Raw genomic sequence first — 23,226 nt, forward strand, 5'->3', positions numbered from 1 at the left:
TTTTTTTTGCTGTGTACTCACTGGTTGATCTGACAAAACAACAACTCCAAAGGCGTTTCAGTGCTGAAAATATATTTCAAAAACATTCATTTCACAGTATGTAAACAACGAATATTTACCAATGTGACACCAACCACACATACAGATTTCTGCAGTTACACTCAAACACCTAGAGAAAACTGAACCATTTTATCCGTCCAGGACAAGATGCTCAACATTTAAACGTCTACAACTGCAAGACGAAATGTCAACGTTAAATATCACTTAAGATAAGACTGTTAACCATTTCACTGCCACTGTAGCTTCAGGCACTTTTTCCATTCTTTGACACTTAATGGCACAAAACTGTGACGAGTACTGCAGTCGGATCCATAACGTGACATTTGTACAAAAAAGAAGCGCGTTTTCACAGCGACCGCTACGGTTTCATCTGCTCTAAGTTTCTCTTTGGGTTAGACTTAATGAGCCATTCAAAGATATGACAACGTAAGAATTCCTGAGAAATTAAAATACAAACGTTATAAAATAAATACCAGTGCATTTACCAAAAAGGATATCCCCGGAAACAAACGTTTCCTTTTATGTGACACCACAGTAGTATGACAGTATATTAGCACACTTTCTAAACCAATACCACAGACCTGCCATATGATTATTGTCATCATCTTTCTATTCAATAACCAGCTACTTTAACTACACACATGCGGCTGATACAGTACAAATAAATTAAAGGCCACTTACTGCTCTAAAAATCATGTTCACGCACAGTCTGCAGTTTCATGTTTAAGTCAAATGACTAAAAGGTTTCAATGTCACAGTGGATTAAAAGATTTTTAGAAAATCAACATTACTATACAGGCTGTATAGTAATGACAAAGGTGCAAGTTTGCCATATCACCACATAAGAGTCATATTATTAATCACAGGTGACGAATCTGTACCAAACAGGAGGATGCAAAAGCACACTTAACGTGCTCATTGAACATCTCTAACATAGAGCTCATGACATCACACTTACAAAAAGACAGTCAGATACACACATGCGCCACCGAGGCCAAAACGTCTGGGTAAACTACATCTTGTTTACACAGAGTGAGTGACACTGACAGGAAATAAATACAACAGACTTGTTAGATTCGAACAGCACAGCTTATAAACTGGTCAATACATACACATGGTCAGTCCACATTACTTTACTGCACACGCGCGCGCACACACACACACACACACACACACGCTTGCTGGTGTTATTACTGAAACCAGCAGTGTCAGACATCACGTCCTATTTAACCCTGCTGCACCAGTCTGCGGTAGTGTGGCATGACCATACTCTCAGGGAGATAAAGTCCCATCTCCAAGGCAACCAGCACCGAGAACTCCAGAGGAATTAAGTCCCGTCTGTTGATACGGAAACGCTCCTCCAGCTTCTACTCGGCCACAGTGGTATAAAGAGAAGAACAGAGAAACAAACAATACATTTAGTATTCACCATTCTGTCTCCTACAGCAGCGTTAGAGCATATCAGACTATTGCTAACAGTAATGTTTCCATTTAAACCTCATTTAGTCATCTGAATACTTCCTAATATTCACTGTGGAAACAGATGAATCATCTTCTGTCCATTGTTATTTGCTTTGTTTGCAGAAAAACCTGAAAAGCTGTGTTTCAGCTGAGCAGCTGCAGAGGTGTGTCTGTTTTATTGACAGCAGCAGCTGCAGGAGTTCAAGCAGGAGACAAAGTACACAAACCTGTGTTGCTGTAAATCATACAAAGCAGAAGAGAAGTCAAGAATCACACACACGTGTGACAAGAGGACTCGTAAGCAGTGCACCTTTCTAGCAAAGGCCTCTGTGTTTGTGTTTGCTTGCTGAAGGGAACTTGTTTCCAAGTCCCATCTGAATGCGTGAGACGTGCGTGTGGAAACTTTACTCACGTCAATGAGCTGCTTGACTTCTGGCTTCCGCAGATCACTGCTGATCTTTGCAGCCAGCAGTACACAAGCTGCAGCCACTAGCTTCCTGTTCTGCTTGTTGAGGCGGCCCTGCAGCACCAGCTTCTCAAAGTAAACAAAAGCCATAGATGTAGTCACCGGCTGAAGACCACACTCCTCGCTCACAGCACGCATTTCTCTCTTCAGACTGGAGGAGAGGAAAGAGACAGTTACAAATCCTGATGCTGGTTTCTGTGATGGCATGCGAGTCCTCTGGAAAACAGCAAACAACAGGTCAAACCTTTAAGAATCAAAGAGGGATGTACCTTCTTATCTTGCTCAGTGTCAGCTTAATGTGAGGAAACTTCTCTCTGAAAGTCTCATTCATGTCCTTCTTTAAGTCAGAAGGTTTCACATATTCGATAACAGTCGTCTGCACAGAGACACAAACCAAAGAACAGAGATTAAAGCTTTGCCTTTAAATTTACTCTTTTTTAAAATTCCTTTTTAAGTGCAGTCTTGTGATTAGGTCTGATGACCAGCAATAAAATCATCAAATTATTATTAGATCTTTTATTTCTGGAGTAGATGTACTTCATTCCTGTTGACAGATCTCTGTCCCTGATTTCAAAGTCAAAACATTCTGACACACCTTTTCTAAGCCCAGCGACCTGAGTGAATTTAAAACTTCTCACCACATATGAGGCAAATATCAGAACTCTCTTGTGGCGACCACACGGCCACTGTGGGTCGCTGAGCAGGTTGGGGTCATACTCTGCCACCTCCTCGACATCTGAAAGCACAAAGCACACAGTGTAATCACTCCTGAGGTCCATAAAGAGAAGCGGTAAGTGCATCATTTAACTGGCGTCATACATGGGTCCTGTGCTACAGTGTTATTCAGACGAGCAGGGGTGAAGGTCCTCTGACTGTTGCCACGGAGACCCGCCTGCGAGGCCTGAGCCGTGCAGTTCTCTGGCACTCCGCTGCTGCTCTTCGGCCTCATCAAAGCATTGGTTGGATAAAGGAAGCGAGCGTATGACACCGTCTGAGGAAGCGAAAAGAGACATTTTCATAAAAAAAAGTTCTGATCAAGCAGATTTGTCTAAGTGACGCCTGTATTTCTGTTTCTCATCACATGAATAGAGTCACCTTGCCATAAGCGCCTAACTCCACACCTTCCAGCGCAGGAAGTAGATCAACAGCCACCACAGAGGAAAGCCTTTGTCTCTGAGCCTCCAGCTTCGGATCACTGTTGAAAAAAAATTCACATTCATGTATTTTTCACTTCAGAATACACACTCGCACACGGCTCTTATACTGAGAATGATATGGATCACACAGAAGGATGGTGAAATGAAAAGGGAAATGGATGGCTGCTCTCTGCTTGAGATGACACTTTCTTAGTACCTGGTGTGAGCACTCTGTCCATAGGGCAGCACTGAGAAAGCAGCACATAACGACCGCTTGGCACAAATCAGCATGATCCTGCAGGACACAGGAGGTACAGGCAGACAAAACAGATGGTGTCAGTCTACAAGCAACGACGGCAGCCACCGTTACTCAGCAGCTCCTGGACACACAGCGGTCATCAGTGCTGAAGCGGCGGTGGCAGATTCTGTGTTGATCAGCGGCAGAGCTACGCGGACACAACATCAATCTGTGGGTCGTGGAGCAGGAATGGAATCGAAGCCGGCCTCTACGTCTCATACTTAAACATTAAATGTTTAAAAACATGAACTGTTAACGTCAAGATTCTGCTTTTACCTACATGGATACGTAACATTATCCGGTCTCTTGCTCAACAAACATGCTTTGGGATTTTCTTCAAATCCAAAAGACCCATTTAGATTTATAGTGGTTCCATCCGTCTATTATCCCATTCACCACACTTCCTAGTGAGGATCGCAGATGTGCTGCAGCCAATGGCAGCTTTCACAGGGTAAAACCCCAGACATCTGGACAATCACAGCTATGGGCAGAATCTCTTTACCTAATATTTAAATGTAACACACGAAGGAACTGAACGAAATAGCTACCACCACTACATTTCAACTATTTCACAGGTACCTAATGACAGAAAGAACACACTGTGGAACTAAGAAAACTTCACAGACACGGGTGTTCACAAAACACCGATCAGTGGCTCAACACACGGGTCAGACCTTGACACAATGATATCGGATCTCCTACAGGGACATTAAGGAGCCACTGAATCTCTCTGCTTCAGGACACACAATGCGCAACTGCCTAAAACAGAAAGAGAAACAGAACCACGGGGGAAGTTTAGACTCGCCGCATGACTGTGACACACACACACACCAGCAGAAAACACATGTAGGTGGGCATGAATGGGATGATGTCCCCACAATGAAAATGTTGGGGGAAAACAAAAGCTTAAAATGGGAGTCAACAACACATGGTTTGAAGAAACAAACAACAGCTTTGTGACATGTGTAGCCAGAGGTTTACATTCAAAGTCAAGCACGCTTTCATAAAATCAAATCCTGAGATTTGTATGTAGGTCAACAAACACACAGTGATATTTCAGTGTGGTTTTGCATCGGGGTTATCTCACTGTTGGGGCAATACGGTGTTACATTTCCACACTGCTTTGCTTTTGCTGAGCCTCCAAGGGCGATTAAATTCACTGCAGCGTTCAGCGCTGAGCAGCTGTACTGTTGGTCGTACGCAGGCCTAACTAAGTCTCTGTGCCGGAGTTAAGCAGCTTATTACTGAACCAGCAGCAGCAGACCAACGATTCAAATAAAGAAAAGCAGAACCAGCCTTTGATTTGTACAGAAACCGCAGTCTGGTTATTCACGTCTTCCCCCACTGTCTTCTGTTTAATTACTATACATGCATGCATGCCATTCGATGACTCACCTGCATCCTCTGGTGTCATATTGCCTCATACTCTTGATGAAGTGGACTTTCTTGGGCACCTTGGGTCCAGGAGAACCGGAGACGTTCCTCAGCCTAAAAGAGCAGGGAAGACACAAGGAGCACTTTATTAACTCTGGTACCAGCCACACAAAGAACCTTCACATGAGGAGGTTTATTGGATGCTTGATCCAAACAGAAGTATTTAGAGGAGAAATTAATTTATACATAATAATACATAATAATAAATAAGTTCTACACCGAAGCTAAACGCTTGTATAGAAAACTCGGATTCCTTTAATTAATACCTACTGGTTTGATCTTATGCGGAAGTCAGTGCAAGAATGATACGCTCACCTTTGTCGTGTGTCTATAGAGGTGCCGGTACCGGTTCCGGTCCCGGCCGAGCTCAGGGCTGCCGGCGTGGACCGGACACGGGAGCAGTGCTGGTGGCCGGTGGGCACCGGCGACAGAGGGGTGTCCGGCGTCAGCGCCTCGGCCGCACTTCCACTCTCCAGAAACACCTCGTTGGCCCCCACGGCACCGGCGGCGGGTCCCGGAGACGTTACCGAGGGAGGCCGAGCAGGGCTCACCAGCCCCGCGGCACTGGAGGACGAGCCGCCACCGGCTGCGGCGGGCTCTGTCACCGGGGCGAGCGGGGCTTGACTCGCCGGAGGCGCGGGCACGACGGCCGCGCCGCCGTCTCCGCCGCTAAGTCGCGGCTCCTCGGCAGCTTTCTGGCTGTTACTTCCATCGTTAATATTGGAACGAGGCCGCCCGTCCAGCGAGATATTGGTAAGAAACAAAAGAGCCGCCTGCCTCCGCCTGGAGTCCTTGACTTTCCTCCGGTGCTCTCGGTGCGTCTTTGCCGGTTTGCTGTTACTGGCCGTGGACTGCAAACCGCAGAGAGCGGTCGCCATTCTAGTTTAAAACGTATCAGTTAGAGGCGACGGCAATGCGTGACCGGTGTCACGGCGTTGGCCCCGCCTCTCTGTGTCACAATTGGCCGGGGTTTTGATTATGCGCGCGAGAGCGAGCAAATGGTCAGAACTGATTGGATAAGAGGCACATCATGCAAAAGTGATCCTTGCCTTTTATAGTTGATTGGTGGATAAATACAGTGGGCGGTGCCATGAAAACAAAGGAAATACTCAGCATCAACACATTCAAATTAATAGCCTTACTGTAGAAGATTAATTAAAAAACATGTGAGTTCACATTGTGTTTATTACTCTGAACATAAAGCTAGTTATACACTTTGAGTATGCATTTTCAAATTACATCAGTGCCCGAAAGGGCAAAACTAATTGTCTATAATAAAGTCTTTAAATCTCTAATCTTTAGTCTAGAAAATGTGCTGTCAGAAGATTTGATTTGTGCACTTATGGGTTCAACCTTTTCATTTTTTATTATAGAGGATGCTGTTTGAAGCAGTGCAGATGTTGGAGTAATTCAGAAGGCACTGGATGCCATTGATCTGTAAGCAGAGAGCTTGAATGAGAGACTCTCCTGAGTAAGAGAGATTGATGGACTAGATCAATGGAAATCCTGGACCTTCTGTCTGTCTGTTTTATATATAGTTCATTTATATCTTCCCATTCTCTATGTTTCTCTTTTTGTGAGTGTAAAATGTCACACACAGCAGCAATCAGGTCAACACATTGCTCTTTATTACAGCAATAACAACACAATGAAATCATTTCCACCTTCCAGTTATTGTCTGTTCTCTCACCACTCTGGCATGACCAGTTTAAGGCTTTTTGATTCTAGCTTTGTGTATGTTTGTTTGAGGTACAGCCCCGTTCAACTCCTGCCACAACAAGCTGATTTCATGGTAAACTGTGGGGTTGGTAAATGATGGACTCAAACGCTCAGCACCAGCATCAGAATGATGGAGGTGCTCTGTGACTTGGTTGTTTTTTTTCTGATGAGAAATGAGCAAAGAAGGACAGTGTTTACAACAAAGCTGTCATTTCTTGGATGAGATATTTTAACATGAATTGTGTGGACATTCTATGGCAAGACTGCCCATCCTACACTTAAACATGCTGGTATGTGAACTCACACACCCACATGCACACACACCGATCCACATGGTTTCTCCTGACTAGTCTATATAAAACAAAGTGTGCTTACTCTTAATTTTATAGCTTCAGAAATTAAATGGCAAATACTTTTGTAATTAGACAATAATTACACTAAAATACAACAAATGGTAACTATCTTTGTACAGCTACCAATTTATTATTGTAATTAGGGTTGAGGCTAATAATATTCTTAATTGCTGAATAAATCATTTGACTTATTTGGATTTGCTGTTCAAACTGCAATACACATGACGATTTAAAAGAAAATCAACATATTTGGCATTTTTTTCAAAATATTTACCCAAAACAGTTTTAAACAATTAATTGATTATCAGACCGGCTAATTAACAGATTTTTTTTCATTGCTTATTCTTGTGGATGTGGATCATCAGCATATCAGCTGAACAAAGTCAACCCAGTTGATTATTTCCTGCACCATCAGTTTTAGCAACGTTTTTTTGTTCAGGAATCCAAAATCTGCAGCATTTTTCTTTCATACAGACAAGAGACAATGAATCCAGCATCCAGTGCTCTCCCTCTGTACTGCAGACTTCATTGTACAGCTAGATTTACATGGATATTAATATCTGTGTGCTGCCTTTGCTGTTGGAGGTGGATGCAGTATGAAAATACAGCTGCAGAAAGTCCCATCCCATAAATCGATCCTGCAGATATAATGGAAATCATAATGCTATCGTTGAGTACATACACATTTTGGAGGATGGCGCGTTTTATTAGACTCAAAGTGATGACATGTCCCGAAAACAACAGATTGCTTGTAAATACACACAAATCTCTTTTTTGTTCTAGCGTACTTAAAAAACAAACATAGTACCACAGGAATGTTGTAAATCCCACAGCGTGAAGCCTCGTCACGAATAATCACATACTCAACTGTTTTTACATTCAGCTCAAACAATGCTTTTCATCTGCCCTTCTGATTTGAAGCAGCATTTCCAGAGACCCGTTCGACACGAGTGAAAAGCTTTGGAAACAAAAACCATCAGTATTTGCCTTGTATTAATTGTAGACTGTGTTTATCCTATTAAAGCCTTTTCCTGTGACTCCTCTACGTCTCGTTCAGGGATGTTTGAGTTCTAGCTGCCATAAATAATCATACATGTTGACTCCTCTGTCGCGAAACACATCGAACGATGGCTGAAGCACCTTCACCGAGGACCGAGGGCCTCTGATTGATCACTGTACAGCTCCACTTCTCCGCCTGCCTGTGCTCTTCTCTATGTCTGAACGTCCTCCTGTACCTCGTCTTGACCTGAGGAGTGATACAGAAACCAAAATATCACAGGACAACATCACAAAGACGCCGTCTCTTTCTTCGCCTGCTCGGCTCTGCTGTCTGACAGTATAGGAATCTGCACCGGACGGCTGAGTGAGAGTCACCCTCCTGCCGTTTTATTTAAGGCGGGACGTCCACGCGGCCGTGAGCGGAGCCACAGCAGCCGCAGCGCATCACACGGTGGTCTCGTACTCCATCACCTCTTTGGGGGTCCCCAGGCAGCGGTACTGAATCCTTGGCGTGACCGGGGCGGCGCTTTCGAGCACCAGGATGGTTTTGCGCAGCCGACGGTCGATGAAGTGAGCGTCCCAGGCGGGATACTTCTTCCTGGGCAAGTCTATTCGGATGACGGGCCCCTCTGTCCTGGGGGTGAGAGGGGGAACTGGGGCCTGAGCTCCCCGAGACGGTCGGACCTTGAACACGTCTCCGTCCACCCCAAGCCCGTGCTCCCTCTCGGGCCCTTTAGTTCTCTGAAGGGTCCTGGGGGGGCTGCTCACCAGGTCAGGGGGGAGGCTGGAGGCCGGGGAGGCCAGCGTCTCCACCGGCACCTCCTTCTCCACTATATAGCCCCACCCTGAGACGGGGCCGTCGGGGTGCAGCAGACAGTAGTACACAAACATGAAGAAGGTTCCCAGAGCGTAGCTGCTGGCCACCAAGCACACCATGATGACGGCGTAGAAGTCCGAGGTACGAGGGCCCCGGTACACGTACCAGGCGGTGGTGAGAGCCACGTTCTCAGCAAACACAGTGAGGCTGTAGATGAGCATCCGGCAGCGGGTGCGGCCCTCTCTCACGCTGAACCAGCAGAAAACGTACACGATGCCCACCATCATGTTATAGATGATCTCCTCCCACTTGGACATGCAGAAGTCCGTTTCGCCCTGGATGATCCAGAAGGTCATGATGCACCAGTGGGCCACGATGAAGATGCCGAAGTAAAGCTGGAACACGGAGGCGAACAGGGCGAAGGCGAGGGTGCGGGCTCCTATGGTGAACAGGTGCCACAGGATCTGAACTATGACAGCCTTGTAGGTCATGGGTAGCTTATCATCTCTGGAGTCCCTCAGGACTTTCTGATAGGAGGAGATCATCCAAGCAAGGGATATCAGCGAAGCGGAAGCTGAAAGCCCTGGGGAGACAGTGGAGAAGCAGCAGGGAGAGAGAGATTCAGAAAGAGCAGCTTGATGGGATGGAAATGACTTCGGAGTGACTGTCTAACCGCTTGTGATAACACACTTTGGTCGCCCGTGGGGGCCTGAGTGAGGTGAGCGGCGAGCGAGACGCCGCAGACGGGCGAGTGACAGGTGTCAGGCTCAGCGAGTGACGCACTCACCCTGCAGGGGCAGCACCTGGCTGGCCTGGATCATGATGCTGAGCTGCAGCACCAGCTGGGGGGCGCTCTTCAGGAAGGACTCCAGCAGGCGCAGCATGCTGATGTCGGCGCTCTCGAACATCATGCGCCAGTAGTAGTGGCGGCGCTTGGGGTCCCGGTGCCAGCGGCTCTGCACGCCCAGGTACAGGGCGTGGACGTACCTGCGCAGCGGAGGCACACGAGGTTCGGACACATTTACTAGTGCAAGTGATAAAGATGGAAAAAAGAGCGATGGGTGGATTTTCAGCTTTTAATGCTGTGCTTAAAAAAGTTCAGGACATCAAACGTCGACCCTCAGAAGTCATAACCCATTATTCCGAGCTCTGGGAGCTGTCAGTAGATCTCACAGAGAAGCTGGTTGCCTTACTCTTGTGGGATTTAGATTTAGACCCAAACTCAACTAAGCAGCTCTGTGGTTTTAATTTTAGCACAGAGAGAGAGAGAGAGAGAGAGAGAGAGAGAGAATGTGAAGTGTGTCTGGAAAACTCTCTCTTCAAATGATGAAGGTGGCAAAAAGAATTTGAATTTGAGGGCCTTGTGGAGCGAAAGGAAATCCAAATAAATGCCCTCAATCCCGTTTTTAAAGAAGATTGAAGGTTGGGGGCGAAGGAGCTTTCTGTAAATCCCTTGTTGAAGCCTTGCTGATAGGTAAGTGCCACCTCCATCTCAACTCGCTCTGTCTTGACCTTGAATAAGTGACTCACCTGCGTCTGTGGACAGAATTGTGTGCGATGCAAACACACATCTGCACAGATGTGGCATTTACATGAGCGGTGCAAATACACAGTGTGGTGCTGGGTGGCAACCGCGGAGCAGCCGGGCTATAAGTGTCCCACTAATTGCCTCAGGGAGAAGGGTCAAAGGAGCCCTATGTCAACAGGCCCGCTGAACCACAAGAGAGTTTGTCTAAGCCTTTTTTTGTTCAGGATCCTGCTATAAAAACACGCCACGGGACGTAACACACTGAGAAAATAGAGCAGCGGCCGAAGACGCCACATGAGCCCATATCACATCTCATGCGCGTTGACATTTAATTCTGGTCGTCGGCCCAAATTGATCTCGGCTCACCTGCCTGACTGTGTATCAGTAACAGATCGCTCGTGCGCTCGCGGCTGAGGGTAAGGCACACAGCGCTAATCCTCTTAATGTGCAGGCGCGCCGGTCCGAGCGGGGCACGCGCAGCATTAACGGCATTACCGGTAATTCTGTGCTGCCACAATGTTTTAATGCGCTCCTGGACACGCTCGCAAAGACACTGAGGAGTCCAAGAGAAAATGGGGATCAATAAATATTACCCATAAGGCTGTGCAAGCAGGCAGGAAGCGAAAGCAGAGACACACATGTAGGCCTACAGATAAATCATCAATTGATCTGTGTCTGATTTTATCATTATACACAAGTTGGCTTCTTATAACCCACTAGGTTTATTAAACACAGCTTGTCTTTGAATGCGATCATGTTTTGTCTGACCCTCCGCCCACCGCGGTTCAGCTGAATGCCTCCTGCCGCCTGGCAGCAGTTCAAGCCTGTCAAAAGCGATCAGAGCACTGACTCCTGCATCACCATCGGCGACTGAGAAGCTGACCCACAGACCTACTACCACCCATGTGCGGGGAGCGCCAGCAAGTGCACGGGCTTGTTTGGAGTCTGAGAATACGACTGAACCTGAAGCAGCGACTGGGAATGCGCTCAACTGCCGTCATTCAGCGACACATGCACAGGATCGCTGCACGTATGAAGCTCCTGACATTTATGACTAGTCGCCTGTCTCCTTCAGCAGGCAGGAACCGCCTCATTCAAACATATATATATATATATATATATATATATATATATATATATATATATATACGATTTGTGTGGATGAGTTGATGATTTTCCCGGGAGATGATTGACCTAAAAGCGCATCAGGGGGTTGTGGTGATGGATGGGTGGAGTCTAATTCTCTCTTTCAAGCCTCAGAGAAACAATACAAAAAGACATTGTGGCATTTAGGCACCATTCTCCCTGAATGATGACGGTTCAGTGCGGTTTACGCTACAGGGACACACACACGACACACACACACACACACACACACACACACACACACACACACACACACACACACACACACACACACACACGCACACACACGCGCAGAAAGCGAAAATGTACAGCTGCCTCTCGGGTGCCCTTATGAGCGTTCAGTCTTACCTCCAGACCTGTGCCAGCTGAAATATGTGAATAAAACCCTGGAAGAGCCACATGAAGGCTCTGCAGCAGCCCCGGGCTCCACCCCCGGTGCCCGGCCCTGGCAGCACCCCGGCCGCGGCAGTGCGGCCAGCGCCCCGCTCGCCGCTGTCCTTGGTGCTGAAGTCGCTCTCCTCCGCTCCCGTCGCCGCCACCACGGCGGCCGCGGCCGTGCCGCTCTCGACGGTTTCCGCGAAATCGTACGCGAACCATCGGAAACTCAACACTTGCACCACCACGGACGGGACTATCACAAAGACCAGAGTCAGTGCAAACCACCAGAAGTCCCTCCTTAGGTAGTAGTCCGCGGCCAGCCACAGGTCTGAGGCCCCGTCTGAGAAGAAAACCAAAAGGGCGCAGAGCGTCCAGCAGCAGTCCTGGAGAGAGTAGCGCTGCTCGCCGGGACGACGCTCCGGAGGCCGCGGGTCCGACCTGGAAGGACACTCGGGTGGGATTTCGTTCCGTAGAGAGACGGGAGCACCATCAGATTTCGCGGCCATGTTTGTTGTAGGGAAAGAGAGTGAGTAAGAGATGGGAAAATGATGGAGGAGGGGAGGAGGGGGGTCGCGTAGCCTGTCGGTCCGTATGCATGCGTGTGGGGGAGAGGGAGGGGAAAGGGGGCGGGGGGAGGACCAGAGTAGGTGCAAGACGGGAGACTTCTAGGTCATAACACAGAGAAATCCGCTTTTAACAGCAGGGACATAAACGCTCACGGTCCGCTCTGACATCTTTTGGACCTTTTAGTAACTACCAACTAAAATCCTATCACAAAAGCCAAATAAATGTGCTAAAACAGTGCTTCAGAAAAATGAGACATTTATAAATATAACCATATTAATAGACCATTAAGCTTCAGTTTGAATGAGTGAGGGGAAGATAAATGGGATGAATTTAGAGGTATTGAAGTGACAAATGGGGGATGAATAAATAGACAGAAATGGTATTTTGGTTGAGATTTAAGGGAGGTAAGGTTAAATAAGGTTGGGGACAGGTGTAATCATTTCACCAGCCCAGCAGCAACACAGTTACACACATGGGCGTAAACCCACAATCTGATTAGCAGCATCTCCAGTGGAGCAGGTGAGGTGAGGTTAAACTGGACCATCAGTTGGGTGAAAAGTGTCCAGAGCCTAAAAATGTCTGGTTCTCTACAGTTATCTTAAACTTTGACCCCACAGAGTCTAACCTGTGAACCATGACCTTAAAACTATGATTTATGAAACATTAGAGAAGTTTGGAGTTATTGACATAAATATGGTAGGTTCAGTAAAGCATCGGCATAAATGGACACTTTGTCCCAGTCAAACAGGAATGTAACTATTCCTATTAACCGAAAGGAGCTTTGAAAATTTCTGTAGTTGTTGCCTTCAGTAAATGTATTTTTACATCCACTATTTCCAGCTCCAAGTTTAAAGATATGTTAGCTCTGAGGTGAAGCCGCCGACTGGGGCCCATTTGTCTGAACGGTTTCTATTCTGCTTTTTGCTGCCTTCCCCCCCACATCCTCCGCTGCTGGGAACCTTGAGTCAAGGTTCCTGTTTCGGTTGGAACCTCAAATGTAGACCAGCTGAGCAAACATGTCCCTTGAGTTTCAAGCTTATTGACTAAATGTACGCTCGTATCCATTCCAGGCCGTCTTGAAGGTTTTGCTCCGATCGCCAATGATGAACACAAGACCAGAACCTGTTCAGTACATTAGCAGCTTGAGCTACTGCTAAATAAAACATTTTAAAAAAACATTTGACAGTTTTGTTCAACCTCTGCAATAAATATGGATAACTATACAACAGGAAAAAAGAAAAGACCCAAAATTAATGAAAATGTACTAAAATTTAATCATTCATAAAAGCTGGAAAGTCATCTGTGACAGGGTAACACAAGAAGCAATATTAGAGTTGGTTTAGTACAATATATTTTCAGCTGCAAGACACAAATCAGAATGCACCATTTCCCCCATCAGTCTATAAAATACTAATTTACTTAGCTTTATTATGCAAAAATGGAAGTAGAATATATTATGGGAAATATGAAGGCTTGCAGCTCTCAATATAAAACAAAGTCACTTAGGAAAGATGGTATCTCATCAATGCACATCCTTGTAAGTAGGAGTGAGTAACTTATGGACAATGATGCATCTTTGTTGAGACCGTTAGTGCAGAAATGTATGAAAAGGCCAACATGTCACATGGTTTCATTTGTCACATTATGCCAAAGACTGATGTTACTATTAATAAAGCATTTTAATTCCCATATATGGATCTAAACCCATGGTCTCTTCTTTTACACTGATATTTCCAACAGAAAGACACTTTGGAGAAGAGAAAAGACAAAAATAGTTGTCATCAGGCTGACAATGCAAAAAGACAGAGGTGGCTTTCTTTGCCATTAAAAAGAAGAGAAGAGCATCTTGAGAGTATGTGCCGCCTCCTGCCATTTTGTGAGTGGTGAAGTATCTGTCAGCCTTTATCAAAATGCTCTGCAGAGGACTTGGAATGCTGGCACGATCCACTGGGAAACAGTTAATCATTACAAGTGTCTGCATGAGGGAAAGAAACAATGTCAGAACATACCAACACAGAAGATGGGAGCATTATGTTAAAGAGTTTAAATGTTATCTTTGAAGCATGTTAAATTAATGCTTTTAAAAAACGGTCATCCATGAATGCCATTGACCTAATTGGGGACTTCAGAATACTTGTATCACAAAACGTCTTCCTGATGTTTACTTTAACAGATCTGCAGCAGAGAGACAGTAACTTGGGATTATAAATGTTTTATAACCTTTAAATGATACACACAAGCATTGGATTTTGTCCCCTCATTTCTTACCATGCAAGAACACATGCAGGTCATGTGTAAAAAGGATTGTCTAAACAACTGTAGTTTACCCAAGTATAAAGTTGTCCAAGTTAAAGTACATGTTAATGCGGTGTACTCTCTCCACAAGTAAACTTAAGTTGTCTAACTCTGCGTTGGTAAAGAGAGAAGGTACTGCTGAGCACAGACACTGACATAGCTGATGTTACAGAGTAACTTGAATGACTGCAACTAGTTTTCTTCTTCTCCAAGTCAATCATCAGCCAATCAAACCTGGCTTTTTATTAAATGTCGACTGCTAGAATATCTGGATCTGTCTTTTAAAGATATTTGACTGCAACAATTCAAGGGAACAAATTGGTGTCTGGCTCAGATTTAAGGCCTGAAACTTAATAAATCATATCTGAACCACTATGCTATTCCTAAGGGAGAGAGAGTGGTAATAGGTTTGTTGTGTCACTAAGTAAGCAAATGTGCCAGAGACTAGAACAGTAAACTAAATTACAGTTACAATGTTTACACAGCAGGAGGCGCTGCAACCTAAAGGCCAGGCTGACCACCAAACGTATGTATAAACCAATGTAACAAAATATAGTAATTTAAAAAGTGAAAGGGAAATCCACACATATATTGATGTTAAACTTAGATATACATTTTTTATTAGTTCACCAAAGGTACTTTGAATAGAAATCTATTTTATCTTTTTCCTGTTACTACAAACCAATATTTACCATATTTCTGGCACAACTAATGAAATCACTTAGTTATTGTATTAAATCTCTGCATGTTCAGTGACAATTCGGAGCTCAGTGAACAGCAGGAACCCTGCACATGTCTGGAATAAATTTTGTTCCGACACCCACTCACCTGGCCTGGAGCTACTGTGGGAGGGCGTTTTAGAGCAGTGTGCAACTCGACTTCTTTTTTGTCTTCTTCTTTTCCATCGGCGTTTTTCTGTTGATCTGTCGCACCAGATCATAGAAAATCTACAACAGAGACAGTTCAGGGCTCTTAACATTTTTGCCTCAGTCGTCACAGTAAAAAGTCACTGATGCCATTTTAACAATTTCCTCAAAATGGAAGCAAAGTCTGACTCGCAGCTCGTTACTGACCAAAGTCAAAGAGCGAAAGAACGTAAATCAATTTTTGCTGACACCGACAGACCTTCACTTGGTTTCTCCATTCAAGTTTTGATTTATTTAGTTCTGCTTTGTGTTTTATAGTCTTTATTTATAGTTATACCATAAGCTCTTAGAGCTTAAGGTGCTTTTCCTTAAGCTCTAAGAGCTGTGGAATGTTGCAGCTAGTTCATGTAATGAATTATAACTATACAGATACATATCACATTAAATCTTACCTCATTAACATTGATCTTTGATTTAGCTGAAGTCTCTAAAAAGGCACAGTTGCTCCACTGACGAGCCAGGTTCTGACCCTGCTCCTTGCCCACCACACGCTCATCTTCCAGGTCACATTTGTTTCCCACCAGGATCATAGGAACCTAAACAATTCAAAGAAATGGCAACATTTTCAGAAAAAAAAAATCTAAATTGTGTGACAAAAGTGACAAAGACCAATCAAGAAATTCACTATTCATAATAACTTAGCACAATGCAAATTTTCTTAATCCAAAGGTAGAGTGGAAGTACAAGGCAGCATCTAACAGCCCTGACATTTCCACCCTGTCTCAAAGATCCTGCCCCCCTTTGCTCTGCCCTCTTTCCCACAGAGCTGACTCTAATGAGAGAGTGATGAACCAGAGGGGTGACAGAAAGAGACACTAAAAGGTTATCTATGTAGAGAGGCTCTTCACACGCAGAAGTGGAGCCGAGCCCACTTCTGCAGCACCATCTCAAGTAGATGGATGATGCAGAAAACAATGTCAAGAATTTGATGAAGTCAGTTTAAATCTAGCGGGACATGTTTTGCTTTGGAAGGCTCAAACTTGCTTGCTACTAGTGACAAGTAAAATCTGGATTTCTTTCTTCTACTTTTTGCTGCTTATCCAGCAGGCGCCATAACTCAAGCTCACCTGGATGCCTGAGAATCTTCAGCGACAATGTCTTAAAAGCAGACTACTCACATCTTCAGTGTCCTTTACTCGCAGGATCTGTTCTCTGAGGTCCTGTAGGTCATTAAACGTTGACTGTGCTGTAATGGAGTACACCAAAGCAAAGCCTTGGCCATTCTTCATGTACAGGTCCCTCATAGCCGTGAACTGTTCCTAGAGAACGACAGGAGATGGGAGAATCCATCAGCACTGTGTTAGCGTTTATCCTTTAATACTTCTCTATATGAATACTCCATCTGGTTTGACTTACTGTCCCAGCGGTGTCCAGGATTTCAAGCATACATTGCTGCCCATCCACCTCCACTTGCTGTTAGACAAAAAGGGTATGGTTTCAGACAGACAAGTGGAAAAAAAAGAAATAAAAAAAGGGTGTGTCACATGTAAACCTCTCACCTTTCTGTAGGAGTCTTCTATTGTGGGGTCATACTTCTCCACAAAAATGCCTTGCACAAATTGGACTGTCTGGAATTGATCATTAAAGCAAAGACAAATGTCAAAGCAAACCAACAAAAACAGTATTTATGTACTTGTACCAGAAGTAGCATGACTCCAAATACAGCACAAACAATGTGACCAATAATCAAACAGATTATATTAATTTGTTTATATGGTACACTGTTTCACAATGACATTCTATACATTAATTTACTAATAATATAGATATCAGCTCCTTGGATCTCTAACACTTACCAATGCTGATTTTCCCACGCCTCCTGATCCCAGCACCACTAGCTTGTACTCACGCATGGTGGGCAACTTCACTGGACAGCACAAGAATCTGTGAAAGTACAGAGGAAGAAGGATGATTAAGCTGGACACAGAGCAAATTTGGTGCTACAGCCAGCTGAAGCCAAACATGCTTTTCACTTTTCCATCTTATCTTTTTAATGTGAACAACATTTAGCTCAAACTGCCTATCCGTCTTTTTTCTTTTTTCATTCAGGACACAAAATCAGAAACTCACACCAGCTTGTGAATCCATAGAATGTCTACAGAATGATATGGGAGCAGTGTGAATGCCCTGTCTGCATTAGCATCTACAACAATGAGGGGAGATGGGAAAAAAAAAATCGCTTCTGACATTAGTAGATTACAACATAATTTCTCTGCCAAAAAAAATGAACTGTTTTCCACCCACTACCATGGGACCATCAGTGGTCATGGTGATAGGGGAGTCGCCTCCTTAAAGAAAAAATTCAAGAAGTGAAGGAAAGCGTCTTCTGGCTTCTTAAATCTATGAATTTAAACCAGTGTTTCATCTAAACTGGATAAGTCAGTGCATTCATAGAAAAGAAATTAGTTGAAACTGACCCAAAGGTTGCACACACAGATCCTGAAACTGGCACTGCAGTTTGCAGGTAATTGTTCCAGTGCCACAAATAACTTACTCTCATTACAACACAAAATGAGAAAGGGCACAGAACTGACCCATCATCAACTCCATCAGCCTGACACAGTTCAGAGAAAGAACGTGGCCTGGAATTTGGTTTAGGTAGAAAACCAAGTAAAGAAAGGAACAAATAACTAATGTTATGAGGCACCCAAATATTAACTAATAAATTATAAAGTAAAAAAATAAAAGTAATTGCTCTCCAATTATGAAAAACCCTTATGGTTATTTTTCTGTCCTTTGACAGCATACCAACAAATTGTGCACCAGTAAAAACGAGCAAAAATTAGAAGTATCACTAATTTGCTTTATATTTAATATAGTCAATAAGAAGGAAATAATGTATTTATGCGTGAAAAACATGAAAAGTTTCTTATTTAAATGCTATTGTACATCAAATGAAGATTACATTTTCATTGTACATGTACAAATGTCACAGACAGGATGATGCATAGCAAAATCTAATTTAGAATCCTCTTTGAATCTACTAATGACACCATGTCTGTGGGACCTTTGTCAAATGTTGAAACAAACAATACAAAAACCACTCTGTCACCCTCGACTGGCATTTGCAATTCTAACTACGTTGTATGAAGCAGCACCAGAAACCCACAGCACTCCACAAAGAGCCATTGTGACGACTCTCCTCTACTCAAGTAGTCCATACAAACGGAAAATGGAGATCAGAGGGTGCATGCGTGACCACGACACTGAAATCATTACCGGGGTGGGGAGGGGGGTACACCTAGGGAGCGACACCAGCGTGTGCCTGATGCATTTGGTAGCCTGTAAAGGCAAATCATTGTGTTTAAAATGTAAATTTGTGTGGGTGTCAGAATTTGCTTGGAAACCTCAACATCAGATACGAGACTTCAACCTTCTATTGATAAAATATGAGCCTAGCATCAACATTTCAAGTGTCAGGGACTTAAGCTTTAACCTTCACCAATTCTAATCATACTTTTCCTTCTAACTTTCGAGAGCCAGCAACACAGACAACAAAAAGAACCCCGACAGCGCGTCATAAACAAACACGTGCCAAACGAAAATGGCATTCATGCTGAGGAAATAGCTTAACCTACTGTGTACACGGCTGCTGCAGATGCAACTCCCTCTACATCTGGGGAGGGGGGAGGGGGGGCAGCAGATCCGCAGGTACACTGGTGACAGCGGGCAGGTGCCGAGGGCTGATCGGAGCCGAGAGGACGTGTCCGACACCAAAACTGTTCCGGCAGGAAACTGGCCCTAAATTAAACCACACATTTAAAGGTTTAAAGTGTTGGTCTGTTTATGGTTAAGTCAATTTACTAGGATGGTTTGGGAGGCAAAGATTTGATGGGAGAACCATTTGAGAAGCAGGCAATTTAAAAGCGCTATCTCCATCATTATCGCTGTTGAGGTGACGCTAGCTTCACGGTGCCAATTTCATTTGTGCTGAGTGTTACAGTCGGGAGGACAGCGGTTACATAACCAACAATACGCATTATCTGAAAAACCTGTTGCTGGTTGTCGCACGGCTGATACGACACAAAGTCGCCTACGAGGCGAATCACGAGTGCAGTGTGTTTTTTTTTGCCCATTAAGAACATTAATGGGCAACTGAACATCCAGAAAACAACGTCTCATGTGCGTCATAAGCAAACGGAGCAACTGGGTTACTTTTACAGAAAGTACACGCACAAATCTGGTTGATGAAACGGTTAAAACATTTATTTTATTATATAAGTGTCGCTACGGTTTAATCAAGTGAGAGAATGTTGGCGTTTAATAAATGAACTAAAGATGAACTCAATTCCGTGGCAACTTGTAGCGTAGTTGGTTTCGAAAGGAAGGGTGTGGCTATTAGTTTCTCAACGCAAGTCTGTCACTTTTAACAGTTTTAAATAATCACGCCAAGTAGTTAGGTGGTATTAACAAGTCAACACAAGTTAGACGCTTTTTTTAAAGCGAAACTTCTGTGGTCGGAACAAATACAAAAAACTAATGTTAGTTGGTCACGACCAACTTAAGCTTGACAACCCCTGCGTTAGCTAGCATTCAGTAAGTAACGTTTGATGGACGCTAGCTAACGTTATTGGGTGGTAGACTGAAATATATATATGTACTACACTCTGCAGCCGAAATGTGGTGTTAGTTTGCTCTACGACTCTACAGACAGAAAAAAAGTTCATCTCGGTGTTTAACTACAACCTCCGGCTCACGAACTGTAAACTCCATTTTAAGTTGCCAAACTGTTCAGCGAACGGAGGCTAACGTGTTAGCTAGCAAGTTAGCATCCGGGCTGAACTCTCAAACCAAACCTTCTGTCGGATTTCGTCTAGCGCTTGGGCTTTAGGATGTCACTTGGGTTTTTATTAACAGGCGGATGAAACCACAACACAACTCAAAGCGAACGTACCACAATTTGACATTAAATAAGATAACATACAAGCCGCGGTTGTATCGACAACTCGCTAGTTGATCATTAGCTGACGTTAGCTGCTCGGTCCGGTCATAGCTTTACGCGCTAAGCTATTTTACCCACTAAATTTACTTCGTTGAAATATACCCAAAAGTCTTTTCACTATCTCTTTCAAAACACGAACATGCTCGATGAATAATCGCTAAACCGCAGCAGCCGTACACTGAATCACTGAGTATGAAATTGGTGATTCGAAACAGAGGCGAAGACACTCACCGTGTTCCGCTATGTGTGCGCTAAGTCCCACAGTGTGAATGTACGGAAGGGTCCGGACAGCAGCGATTGATTGGATCCGCCTCAGCCTATCACAGCTAAACAGGTTAAGCTACAAGTTAAAGCTCCCCACTTCAAACGCGGCGGGCGAGTGGTTTTATTGCGGCCCCGCGCGGCGCGGATTATCCGCACGTCGTTTACGGTTCTCTTCGGGGAGAATAACGCTCCTCCAGTAATTAAGCGGTGGGTTGAGGCGCAGTGTGCGGCGACACTTCACAGTCCGCTCCAGCTACTTTACCAAGCATCGGCCATACGTACTGTACGTGTCTTCGTTTAATATAAACTGTTTCGTCTAAAATGCATGTCAGTCTCAAAATCTAAAATGGTTTAAGTGAAAAATCTGTTTAATTCTCTGTTTTTTTCTCGTTTCCAATTAAAAGCGGCTGTGATGTGATTAGAAACACTCAACTACTACATGCAGAGCTGTAATCAACAATTATTTGTTTTTATTGGATTATTTTGATTCATCTTTATTAGATTTACATGAATTCAAGTGACTACCTTCAACTACCATCCTACAAAGCATCTTTTAGTATTTCACTTATTTATATTCCTGTACGTAGAAAGTCTCAGGATCAGTTTCAAATAATACAGGATACTCCATAGTTGCAATAACACAGTCTACACAAATATAATTTTAAATTACCCAGGTAATACTACAGTATATGTTCGAAGCATGAGTTGGTTCTTCCACGTATGTTCCTGCTTCAGTGTTGGATACACTGGGCTAAATAATGTGTAAGTGTTTGGTGCTGCTTTCAAAAGGTATTTTTATATCAGAACAGAAATACTAACGTAAGCGCTTACTGTACCATATGAATGTCTGTGTGACCCAGTAATCTGATAAGGGAGTACATATTTAACTTTTAGTCACATGGGGCCGTCGAGCAGACTGGGAGCGTGCCAGTAGGCAGTGGGCACCCAGAGGTGCTGTAATAATTGCCTGTAGCTGCACTGTCGCTACGCCGGCCTCCGCTCAGGTGACTCACGGCGCCGCGACACCCGAGTCTTTCCACGTCTCCTGCTGCGTGTTCTTCGTGACCACCAAATCAGCATAATGAGAGGGGACCCACCTTCCAGAGTGCCTGTGCTGTCAGTTTACCCACTCCAGGTTCATGTGTACACAGCAGCCACCCTCTTTCTTTTATGGGTGGAGGCGCAGGAAGTATAAAGTATCAAAGTAGGCAGCGCACAAAAGTCAACGACAGAGAGGCATTCAGTTAAAGGCTGTGACTTTATTCATACACACCACTGTCTAGGAAATCCAGCTGGTTATAGGCCTTAAAATGCATATAGACTCTTAAACCCTCTAGCAAATATTAGGATAGAAATATTATATGTTGATGATTCGAGCGAGACAATTAGACAACTTTAATAAGAAAAAAATAGAATCATAGTATGATAGATGATGAGCCTAGAACTTAGCATGGAGAACTACTGGTGCTTCACAGAGCTGTTAGTCCGGCTGTAAACAAGCGGAGTGGAGTTTAATTACTCAACAGTTAATAGCACTTTTATTAAGGAAACACATTTAATTTATGTAACAGTGTCGCAATATTGGTTCTATGTAAATGTTTTGCTCAGTTATCCCAGTGCGTTGCATGTTCCCCGTGACAGCTGGCATGACAACGCGCCACATGAAAGAGGTGGGCAGCCAGCTGGTCGAGGCCCAGTGACTGAATGGATTAGATGAGTTATTCTAACGGCATATCTTCCTCATTACGCCGGCTAAATATGGAAACGGCGTTCACGACAAACAAGATCTGACGGCTGCAAATAACACTTGATGTGTATCGGTGGGTTTCAGCAGAGGAGTTGGGGTTTTCAGGACTGGCTTTGTGGCTCACTGATGTACACGGTGCCGCGTTGGTCAGACAGCATTCACCTCATCGGTGGGAACTGTAAATACTCTACAGACAGGGATAAATACACGGCAGGGCTAAAAGTAGATTGTCAGTACACAGAATTAACTACAGAGTGTTATCCTGTGAACGCTGACATGTTGCTCTTCCAAATCATCATCAAACTGCAGCGTTCTTTAAAATATAAATCAAATAGCCACAATGGTGTGTAATTGTCATAACAATGGAAACTAACTGTAGCTGGAAAAGGTCAGCAGGCCCCGTTAAGCTCTTCACACACTATGCTTTCACATACTGCTTACTGCATGTGGCTGAACTGCAGTCGTGTCTTTAAATGTACCTGAATGTTTTAATAATCGTTTTAATTTGTGTGCTATGGCCACAGCTTCCTGTCAAATGCTAGGAACTGTGTAGCGCTTCAATGGCTGCTGGTAAAAGGCAGACGATACCCGTTGAGACATCAGATATGAGTGCAGGGGTAACGTGAGCCCTGTGCTGTGTGTACTCGTCTCTCAACCTTAGGCTGTTTGGGAGCACTTTATTAGTCCAGT

General features: G+C 44.3%; 3 protein-coding genes across 6 annotated transcripts; all 3 read right to left on the reverse strand.

Annotated features, from left to right (window-relative positions):
- Positions 1-55: 55 nt before the first annotated feature.
- LOC114858552 (CDK5 and ABL1 enzyme substrate 2-like) lies at positions 56-5,836 on the reverse strand. 3 transcript variants are annotated; one of them, XM_029155925.3, is made up of 9 exons: positions 5,171-5,819; positions 4,817-4,909; positions 3,341-3,418; positions 3,083-3,182; positions 2,807-2,978; positions 2,626-2,723; positions 2,257-2,363; positions 1,934-2,138; positions 56-1,427 (listed from the first exon to the last, which is right to left on the reverse strand). In XM_029155925.3, exons 1-9 carry the CDS (start codon positions 5,731-5,733, stop codon positions 1,287-1,289), a joined length of 1,557 nt encoding a protein of 518 aa, XP_029011758.1. In that variant the 5' UTR covers positions 5,734-5,819; the 3' UTR covers positions 56-1,286. The 3 variants fall into 3 exon arrangements, with proteins under 3 accessions (XP_029011758.1, XP_029011755.1, XP_029011757.1); XM_029155922.3 differs by having other exon boundaries at positions 1,286-2,138; positions 5,171-5,834; XM_029155924.3 differs by lacking the exon at positions 3,341-3,418 and having other exon boundaries at positions 1,286-2,138; positions 5,171-5,836.
- A 625-nt stretch (positions 5,837-6,461) lies between these two features.
- Positions 6,462-12,420, reverse strand: xkr7a (XK related 7a). Its single transcript, XM_029155921.3, has 3 exons — positions 11,766-12,420; positions 9,531-9,730; positions 6,462-9,326 (listed from the first exon to the last, which is right to left on the reverse strand). The coding sequence occupies exons 1-3, from the start codon at positions 12,299-12,301 to the stop codon at positions 8,371-8,373; spliced, it is 1,692 nt and encodes a 563-aa protein (XP_029011754.1). The 5' UTR covers positions 12,302-12,420; the 3' UTR covers positions 6,462-8,370.
- A 1,192-nt stretch (positions 12,421-13,612) lies between these two features.
- rap1aa (RAP1A, member of RAS oncogene family a) lies at positions 13,613-20,930 on the reverse strand. Of its 2 annotated transcripts, XM_029155927.3 has the most exons (9): positions 20,757-20,927; positions 19,162-19,324; positions 17,380-17,467; positions 17,083-17,151; positions 16,940-16,996; positions 16,702-16,842; positions 15,976-16,119; positions 15,486-15,604; positions 13,613-14,337 (listed from the first exon to the last, which is right to left on the reverse strand). In XM_029155927.3, the coding sequence occupies exons 3-8, from the start codon at positions 17,434-17,436 to the stop codon at positions 15,515-15,517; spliced, it is 558 nt and encodes a 185-aa protein (XP_029011760.1). In that variant the 5' UTR covers positions 17,437-17,467; positions 19,162-19,324; positions 20,757-20,927; the 3' UTR covers positions 13,613-14,337; positions 15,486-15,514. The 2 variants fall into 2 exon arrangements, with proteins under 2 accessions (XP_029011760.1, XP_029011761.1); XM_029155928.3 differs by lacking the exon at positions 19,162-19,324 and having other exon boundaries at positions 20,757-20,930.
- Between the last annotated feature and the right edge of the window lie 2,296 nt (positions 20,931-23,226).

This window comes from Betta splendens, chromosome 7, assembly GCF_900634795.4.
Source record: "Betta splendens chromosome 7, fBetSpl5.4, whole genome shotgun sequence".
Lineage (NCBI taxonomy): Eukaryota > Metazoa > Chordata > Actinopteri > Anabantiformes > Osphronemidae > Betta > Betta splendens.

What these genes read in the sequence shown, in the direction of transcription:
- LOC114858552 (XM_029155922.3), bottom strand. Translation starts at nt 5,733, where the DNA reads ATGGCGACCGCTCTCTGCGGTTTGCAGTCCACGGCCAGTAACAGCAAA. An exon ending in TATGACACCAGAGGATGCAG is followed by an intron (nt 3,419 to 4,816) that starts GTGAGTCATCGA and finishes TGTGTCCTGCAG; the next exon opens with GATCATGCTGATTTGTGCCA. An exon ending in TGATATTTGCCTCATATGTG is followed by an intron (nt 2,364 to 2,625) that starts GTGAGAAGTTTT and finishes GTCTCTGTGCAG; the next exon opens with ACGACTGTTATCGAATATGT.
- rap1aa (XM_029155928.3), bottom strand. Translation starts at nt 17,436, where the DNA reads ATGCGTGAGTACAAGCTAGTGGTGCTGGGATCAGGAGGCGTGGGAAAA. An exon ending in GCGTGGGAAAATCAGCATTG is followed by an intron (nt 17,152 to 17,379) that starts GTAAGTGTTAGA and finishes GATCAATTCCAG; the next exon opens with ACAGTCCAATTTGTGCAAGG. An exon ending in CAAAGATCAATGTTAATGAG is followed by an intron (nt 15,605 to 15,975) that starts GTAAGATTTAAT and finishes TCTCTGTTGTAG; the next exon opens with ATTTTCTATGATCTGGTGCG.
- xkr7a (XM_029155921.3), bottom strand. Translation starts at nt 12,301, where the DNA reads ATGGCCGCGAAATCTGATGGTGCTCCCGTCTCTCTACGGAACGAAATC. An exon ending in CAGCTGGCACAGGTCTGGAG is followed by an intron (nt 9,731 to 11,765) that starts GTAAGACTGAAC and finishes TCCGCTGCGCAG; the next exon opens with GTACGTCCACGCCCTGTACC. An exon ending in CCAGGTGCTGCCCCTGCAGG is followed by an intron (nt 9,327 to 9,530) that starts GTGAGTGCGTCA and finishes CTGTCTCCCCAG; the next exon opens with GGCTTTCAGCTTCCGCTTCG.